This window comes from Zonotrichia albicollis, chromosome 16 (assembly GCF_047830755.1).
Source record: "Zonotrichia albicollis isolate bZonAlb1 chromosome 16, bZonAlb1.hap1, whole genome shotgun sequence".
In the NCBI taxonomy this organism is placed as follows: domain Eukaryota; kingdom Metazoa; phylum Chordata; class Aves; order Passeriformes; family Passerellidae; genus Zonotrichia; species Zonotrichia albicollis.
Window position 1 is genome coordinate 13,882,903 of NC_133834.1, and position 8,850 is coordinate 13,891,752.

General features: G+C 46.1%; 1 protein-coding gene across 16 annotated transcripts in view; it reads right to left on the minus strand.

Moving 5' to 3' along the window:
* The window catches only part of SLX4 (SLX4 structure-specific endonuclease subunit), a 28,788-nt gene extending 20,684 nt beyond the window's left edge, over positions 1-8,104 (minus strand). For 3 of the 16 annotated variants that reach the window (XM_074552890.1, XM_074552889.1, XM_074552888.1), the window contains exons 1-4: positions 7,957-8,104; positions 6,448-6,559; positions 2,931-3,032; positions 1,041-1,155 (exon numbers count right to left, since the gene is read on the minus strand). In XM_074552890.1, coding sequence (XP_074408991.1) covers positions 1,041-1,155; positions 2,931-3,032; positions 6,448-6,559; positions 7,957-8,090 — 463 coding nt within the window. In that variant the 5' untranslated portion in view covers positions 8,091-8,104. The other 13 variants (XM_074552900.1, XM_074552895.1, XM_074552893.1 and 10 more) reach the window with 13 other exon arrangements.
* Between the last annotated feature and the right edge of the window lie 746 nt (positions 8,105-8,850).

Sequence of the window (8,850 nt, forward strand, 5' to 3'; positions counted from 1 at the left end):
AGGCAGGAATATTAAGGAAGCCTTGCATGGTCTGCAGCAGGGACATGGAAGGCAGTCCCACAGCCCTGCTCTCCCAGCATTCCCACTACACTGGTCCCATTCCTGACTGACCCAATTTATCAGTTTAAGGACTTCCATCACTGGTGACTGCATTCTGGCCATCATGTGTAACAGCACTGAAGGACTAATCCTTTCTGAATCAATCCAACACCTTCCTTAATTCATTCCTGTTTTTGCCCTTGAAAACATCCAGTGACAGATGTCACCACACAATGAAGCACTGAGTGAAAAAGCACCACAATATACTCTGAGCTTGCTTCTAGATGATCTGAGAGTACTTTTGTCAGCTCTGATACTGAAAAAAGCAGTAAATAATCACTGGCCAACAAATCAGTTTGTAGCAAGGCTTCACCCTGCTGAGGGACACACTGCTACCTGTGTAAGGTGCAAGCCTTCCAAGCGTGCTGCTGCATCCCCTCTGGATGGATTTCTCACTGAGCTAGAGTCCTTCCAGTCCTTGCCTATCTTCTGTTTGAACTGTTCCAGCTCACTCACCTGTCAGAGACCTCTGGCTTCCCTCAGAGGTCCCTGTGCTCAGCTGGCTGGCAGGGAGAGGGCTCCTTGCTCCATCTCCCTGTGCAGCCTCACCACTACAGGCTGCAGCATCACCATCCTCATGCACCAATGTTTGCTCCTTTGGGCCCAGATTCTGAAGGAAGTTTTTCTCCTTCGCTGCTGGTGAGTGATGAAGGGTTTGGCTCTTAGCAGCAGCTTTGCCTCTTCTCAATTTGCTTCGTGCTGTGGTGCTCTTTGGCCTGTTCTGAACCCTCTTTGTTGCCTCAGCATCCCCAGCCTTTTTCTTTGCACCACTCAAAATATTTGCCCACAACTCTTTGAAATCATTATCCTGTTCATCCATTGGCTTTCCAGCAACACTGTGAGGGCTGGAGGGCAGGGGGAAGCACCAGAATCAGTTCAGATTTGCATCAGCCCTTCCAGCACCTCAGAGATGTCCATTCTCCAGACTCCAATGAGCTCACCAGACAGAGTGTGCATTTCCAACAGTTCATTCTTCCACACTTCATTCACATTCAGCAGAGCATGTTTTCTCTCCAGGGACCTCAGCTGTTTCACAAGCTGGTTCTTCAGAAGGATCTGGATTATAAGTAAAGCATCTCAGTTTGTGCAAAGCATGTGTAGGATCATCATGGTAAGGTACAGAGCTTCAGAGAGACACTTAGGAAAGCCCTTAAACAAAGAAACAAAAGCAGGTGGTCATGCATGATGGTACAGGCAGAGGCACTGTGGGACAAGGTGTAAACTGCTGAAGGAGAAGAGAATTTGCATGAAATGCTAAGATTGGAAACAGCACATATTGACCCCAAAGAGTGTCCCTATAATTGTACTACAGACATGCCCAAGCCACATCAGCAAAGGAGAGGACAGATTTTAAAACAGGTATCTGATATGGGGCAGGGTTTTGTCTTGGAGCTCTGGATTCAGACATTCTGAATTCTGTTACACAACATTCCTACTTATATATATATAGCACAAGACCAGAAATGCAGCAGGGAAAAGCTCCATCCCTCAGCTCATGCAGTGATTCTGGGGTGTTGAACACGTTGAGACATTACAGTTCCAGAGAAGAGAGCCCAACCTCATTTGGAAAGGTAAATAAATGGAGTTTCTGGCACTTCAGAAGGGGTTTTATGACAAGTCAGAGAACAATTCCATTAAACATGCTCACCTTTTCTCTCCTCTTACTCCCACTGCTGCTCACTTAGCATTAAGCTCTCCTGCTCCTGCTGAATTCTCCCCCTGAGTACTCAATCAACCACAGCCCTGATCATGTTTCCCAAACTGCTGTCACATGTATGAGGTAAACAGACTAAATAAATGCTATTTTTAAATGAATTTCTTAATCTTTTCAGCTACAGCAAGAACAGCAGTACTAGACAGGGATTACCTGGAACAGCACTGGGTACAGTGTCCAGATGGAAATGCCATCAACATTAAAACTAGAGCTCTATTCTGACCTGTTTTCATTGTCCCCTTCTTCCTAGCCCTGAGTTCATGATGGTCCTGGCTATTTCACCAAGGGTTTTTATTGCTCCCAAAACCTGCTTCTTTCAAACCTAAACCAGAGTGTTTCACTTGGAATGGCAGCAGCTGTGGTCCAGTAAAGCTCTGGGCACAGAAAGGCTCAAAAAGCAGGAAAAACACATGGGGGATTGTTTTCTCAAAAGGCTTGGCTGCAGACATGAGAGGCTGAGGAATGCTGCTTACACACTTCCATGGCTCAGCCTTTCCTATAAGCAATTACAGATGTTAATGGATTTATTTATTTTAAATTCAGGCTCCCAGACCTGCAGAGGATTTTGCTGTGAATCTTGGAGTAATTTTCTGTTAGAAACAAAGCTTTTATGTAGCCAGTTCATAAATTTACTTTTCCTGGACAGAACACTGAGGTAGTTATAACAGTAAATTGACCATTTTCTTGTAAGGAGGAGAACCCATGTGGAGAAGTCCCAAATCTCACATCCTACATGGCTTTAAATACCTCAGACACATCTGTACTGCTGGATTATTTATGGTCAGCTCCTGATATTAAACTTTCAAACAGAGCAGCACTTTGGCATTTGCTATCAATGTTCAGTGTCCCAGGCAGATCAGATCAAACCTCTGATGCAAAACTAAGAATTTATCTGTATTATTCCTCCCTTTCCAGACCCACAGGTTCCTACTCTGTTCAACATCTCAGTATTTCTGAAGTTGCTGCTATTGCTGCCCCTAATAACCACTTTTGGCACCACTTTATTGAGCTCAAAATTCAATGGTTTTGAAAGTAATTTCTTTCAGTATAATATTCAATTCATTTTGGATGTTTTAGGACTCAACAAATCACAAATAAAAGAATCAGCTGCACTTACCTGTTCACTGAGATGCCAAATCCATAGCCCAGCTGTGCCCTTCAAGTAAACATGGATCAGCAAATGGTACAAAGCAGGAGCAGTAAGAATGAAAGAGAGAACCTGGAAAATCAAGGGAAAAGGATGGATTTAGTGTATTTTGAAATGACTGCTCTTGATGATCCTTTGCACCAGGTCAATAGGTACCTGATGGGAGATGGAGAGGGACTTTGGGCAAGGGCCTGGAGTGACAGGACAAGGGGCAATGGCTCCCCACTGCAGGGAGGATTAGATGGGATATGGGGAAGAAAATCTTCCCTGGGTGGGTAGTGAGGGCCTGGTACAGGGTGCCCCATCCCTGGAAGTGTTCCAGGCCAGGCTGGACAGGGCTTGGAGCAATCTGGAATAGTGGAAGGTGTCCCTGTCCAGAGCAGGGGGAGGAACTGGATGATCTTTAAAGTCCCTTCCAACTCAAATTATTCTCTAATTCTATGATTTAAAAGTATGCACCTACTACATACCTTCAATTTACTGCTTGCAATTACTTAGTTAAATCATAAAACCCTTAAAAAAAACTCAAACAGCTAAAACATCTGTTACCCTCCCACTTTTCAGAGCAGCCTCTCTTTTAACCCCTGCAAACATTTTTCCACCAGCAGTCCAACCTGACATGCTCTCAAAAACACAACATTTGGGCCTGCTCCCTTGCTGCTTTACACTCTGTGTCTGTTCCAGGAACAATTCTCCTGCCATTTCAGCCTCCAAGAACGTGTCAGCACCGTGGCTACAACAGCCCATCAGGGCTGGGCAGCTCTCCACAGCTTGCACACAGCACAAACCTTCTCTTCTCCTGAGCACCACAGCACATCTCCTCCTCAATTCCTCTCATCTTGAAAGAAAAATTCACTGTATGCTTCCAAAACCTTGGAAGCAATCTCCTGTATTTCACCAGAAATGCTAAGGGAAATGGGATTATTTAGCATTAGAAAGTGAAGCAAAAACCAAACCTGAATTATTGTCTGGGGTCCCCAGCACAGGAAGGACATGGACCTGCTGGAGTGAGTCCAAAGGAAGGCACCTTCCTACCCACCCCAATCTTCAGAAATCAGCTAATTGCCAGGGCCTGGATGACCCACACTAATTACAGATGATGGGAGGCGTCACTTGGGCTGGTGCTGGAACTTTCATCACCTTCTTCTCCTTTTGTGGAAGCTGCAGCCAAAGATCTGAGGGTTAGTGATCAAACTTCCAGTCAAGTCAGACCAAACACTGCAAGAGGGAAGAATTTCTGCAGTGTTTTTCTGGCAGCCACACCAGAAGGTCTCTAGGGATTCCTCCAGATCAAAAAATCTTCCTACCAGTTCCTGATGGAGAAGAACCTACATGTCAATGGTGTGACTTCTGAAAAAGCACATTATCCTCCATCCTTTTGTAGATTATTCACTAGAGCCTGTTCTCTGCACTAACCAACACCTTTATTATGCTTTATAAACACATGACACTGCATCTGTACAGTGCAAAAGTGCAAAAAATTTAACACTGAGGACAACAGGGCTTGTTCTGTGAGGAGATAACAGATATAAGTGCAAAACATGAATCCAAAGAGGGCACAACTGTCTTGTCCTGGTCTCTGCCAGCTTCCCTGTGCCAGAAAAAGGTAACAAAACTATTACAAAACCAGATAGTGGAAAATAGGAAATGAGAAATTAATTCAAGTCCCTATAAAAAGGGAATGCTAGGTAGGAAAATGTTAGAGATTTTTTCAGAAATGGCTTGGAAGGCAGCTGTGGGGGACAGGTTCTCACAGCCTGTTTCTGTAAACAGCAGAGGTTCTCAGGTTGTTTTTAATTACAAGTAAAAGTGACAAACATGAAGGCCTTGAGAACCTTGCATACCAGAGTTCTCAGGCAGCTTTCTCATAACAAGTAGATATTCTATCTTTGGCTGTTTTGGGAAAGCAAAAATAATTTTGAGAACCCAAATCTTGGTATTGGAAACATAAGGAGGGGTTGGTGTGTTATCTCTGACCTATTGTGAGCTCGAGTTTGCAATATGCATGAACTTAATTAACACTGTTATAAAAAGTGCCTGATTGATGAATAGAGTTAATGCTGATCAATGAAAAGTGAGTCTTCTCCCTCCATCTTCAACAGGAAAATCATCCTGAGATTGCAAGGAGCAATCTTAGCAGGGACCAGCATCAGTGTCCATGTGGCAGCACCCACTCCCATACCTGACATCCCTTCAGTCCTCACACTCCTGCTCAGGGCTGCACCTCCCCCTGCCAGCACCCTGCTCATATGGCAAAGCTTTCAAAGCTTTTCACAGGCACCAAAAAAATCTATCACACCCCAGACAGAATTTAAAATCATTACTTACACAACAAAGTGTCCCTCTACCAACACGTCCTCAGAATAGAAAAATTCACTTTGTGTCTCCTCTGGAAGGATAAAGGGGAAGTGAAGAGGAAAATAAAAACTAACGGTCACTCAAATGCTCCTGGCTGTATGCAAACACAGAAATCAAAAAAAGCAGCTGGTGATGCAAAAATCAAATTGATTTGAATGAAAACAACAAGTTATTAATCTAAAGAGAATAATACAATTGATATCAAGGATTGAATAAAAACACTTTGGTAGAGGCCCCAAAAATCAATAAAGAGATAAAAACTCACTTGGTTTTCAGAGTGATAATAAAAACTGAGATATAAAATAATATCATGGTGATGGAACTGGATTCTGAACATAAACAAGGCAATGTATTAAAACCAGGAGGTAAAATCACCTTGTCAGAAATAGGTAAGGACTTTCAAAAAAGACCTTTTTGGGTGTACATGAAAACCAAAAAGGAAAACCTACCAAGGCCACTACACCAAACTGTGGAACTGTTAATCCTGCAAATCCTAAATGTTTCCATAATATCCACCCCCTGCTGGTGCTGAAGGCAGCCTATTTTAGGAGCAATCCAAACACACTGAAATGCAGCTGCTGAAGGTGCTGCTGTCAACAGAATCAGATCATTTGCAAGCAGAAGTCACTGTGATTTTTCAAAAAGGACAATTTTAGGGAAGTAAATACCCATTTTACAGACTGAGCTCAACACCAGGCTGATAAAGAAAGGGCTTATATGGGAATTGATGAGTAAAGAGGGATAATAAAATTAAGCCAAATCAACACAGTTTATAAAAACCAGACCTACATTGAGCTAATAAAGAGAGCTCTCTGTGTCACCAGAGGGGTAATTCTTCTATAAACCACTAAAGGAGTATCAAGGGACAGAATGATTAATTAAAATCCAACAAAATCAATACAAGGCATTTAAAATTATTCAAATGCAGCTAGATAAGTTTCCAAATACAGCTGCAAACAGCTGCCACTGAGCACTTATGTTTCTAGTGCCACCCCACAGGGATTAACTCTCTGCCTGTCCTGTGTTTCTGTTCTTCACCTTAGGAACTGAGCTGGGAGAAACCCAAAGCACCAGGATCAAGAAAGGGAACCCCTGGACAGCCCACCATTGTTCCAAACCTCAGTGTGACCTTGTCCAAGGTGCCTGATCCACTCCAGCAGGGATAACTGTGACCATGCCAACCAGTTCTGCTGTTTTGGAGATCAAGAATGGAGCAGGGATGTTTGTGGCAAGAGGATGAGCTGAATAGTTAATGAAAAAGTGAAAATAAAGAGAAGTAAGAACACTCCCATGTTAAACATTCAAGGCATTCCTTTCCAAGAAGGCAGTGTTATTCTGAAGTGCACATTCACTTAAAACAAGGGCAGTTCTACTGATTTTTTCCTAAAAATCGTATCTTCTGATTTGTGATTATGTTGAAGCCAAATATTGGGGCAAATTTAACAAAATATCTTGATTTCTCTAAAACAGGAGGGTGCTCTCCTTGAAAAGGTGACCAAACTCATCATGGATTTCTTTAGGTGACCTGATAATGCATCTTTCACCTAACACTTCATTAATTCATAGCAAGGAATAACTTGCTCTCTTCTCAGCTAAAATCACACACAAGAGCTACACTGAACCCCTCTGCATGTAATGGAAATTGACCCAGTGGGAAAAGCAAAGAATCAAAAGAACTTCAGGTCAATTTTCTTCCAAATGTAAAGCTTATGGTAACAATTCTTTCTGTTTCCAGTTAGCCTCTGACACACCTTTGCAGCTGTCCAGATAACTTTTCTCATCCAAAATCAAAGGGCAAAGAAGGCACCAGGACAGGAAGAACAATATTTTGAACAGATACAAAAGCCAAGCACATAAGGGCCTTTTTTTTTTTGTAGTTAAAACCCAGTCTATGATTTTTGAGAGTTCATACAGAGCCAACAGACTGAGCACCAGCCAATGCTCCTCAAAATCCCATCTAACCCTGCCCTGTGGGGAGCCATTCCCCCTTGTGCTGTGGCTCAGGCTCTTGTCCAGATTCCCTCTTCGTCCCCTGAATTTGCTGCTCCGTGTGCTCCTGAGCCTGGAAACAACAGATAAAACTCCCCGTTGTCAATTCTCTGCCACAAATGCAGAGAACTGCTGTCCCTGGTAACCCTGCTAGAGAGGATCTTGCTTTGAGGCTGGGCCCGTTAACGTTTCCAGGGAATCCTGCCGGCTGGAGGAGCTGCTCGGGTCCCTGGCGCCCTCACCTTACCCTGAGCAGCTCCGCCTCTGCTCTGTGCCCGAATTTCTGCCTTTGGCGCCAGCACCGAGGATGGAGCCGCATCCTCCAGCACCGTTTGTGCCACCGGGCTGAGCTCCGGCCGGGCCCGCGCGGGGCCTGGGCTCCCCTCAGCCCCACAGGGACCGCTCGGTACGCCCGATAATGACGTCATAACGACGTCACTCGATGACGTCATATGATGATGTAACGCCTGTGATAAGGCCAGCCCCGCGTCCAACGCCACCCCCTCCTCGCCACCAGGTGGCGCCGCCTCGCCCTGAAAGCGCCGGCGTCATGACGTCACTCCTGTCCGCCTGCCGCCGTTGGGAGCGCGTCCCTCCCGCCGCCCCAGCCCGGGCAGGTTCCGCCGCCGCGGCCCGGCCGCCCACCCACCTGTACGCGCCCCGGGCCGGCAGCCCTGCCCGCGCCCCGCCGCTACGGCGGGCAGCCCCGGTGCGCGGCCGGAGCGCATGCGCGGGACTCCAGCCGTGTTGCTCAGCTCGCTGCGGGCGTCGCGCGGCGCGCATGCGCAGGCCCGGCTGGCGGGACGCTGACAGGTCCCTCACGCTACCTGCGCATGCGCACCGCTTTCCCGCCATCGGTTGTAGGGACCGTTCCCGCCCCGCCCCCCCATCTTCCGTTCCCCTCACGGGGCCGGGGGCTCCTCCCTTCCCGCCGGGTCGGGACCGAGGGCTTTTCATCTCTCCCGGGGAACACCCTGAGCCTCTCTCCGACTGGGCGGCGTGGCTACTGAGGCGAACCTAGCACGGAGCGGCCGGGCCGCGGCCATCGGCGGCGGCCCGGTCACCACATCCCCCCTCACGGCCCCAACGAGCCCGGCAGGGACGTTAAGTAAGAACATGGAGGGCGTTTGGTCGAGTCCTTGGCACCGCCTGTCACTGAGGCGAATGGCCAGAACACCATCGAAAGAGGAGAGCATAGGGTACAGCACGGCTCGTTTGTATTTTTTGAGGAGTTCCAGTATATAGAAATCAAGCAATCTATCTATAAAAATATAAACATAAATTTTAAGTAGGGAGAGGAATGCACACCACTTGCTCGTGAGCACAGAATAACATTTAAAATCACCTTAAAACCTCAGGCACGCTTGTGCCGGCTGTGCAGCTGAAGCCCATTACATCTGTAATGTTTTGGGTTGTAATCAAAGCTGTGCTGCTCATGTGGAAATTGATGGAAACATTGAAATTTCATGGTGAGCAGTGGCAGAACTCAAGCTTTTCTGTCAAAAGAGCATTGCCTTTTTTTTGTTTTTGTACTTTTTTTTTG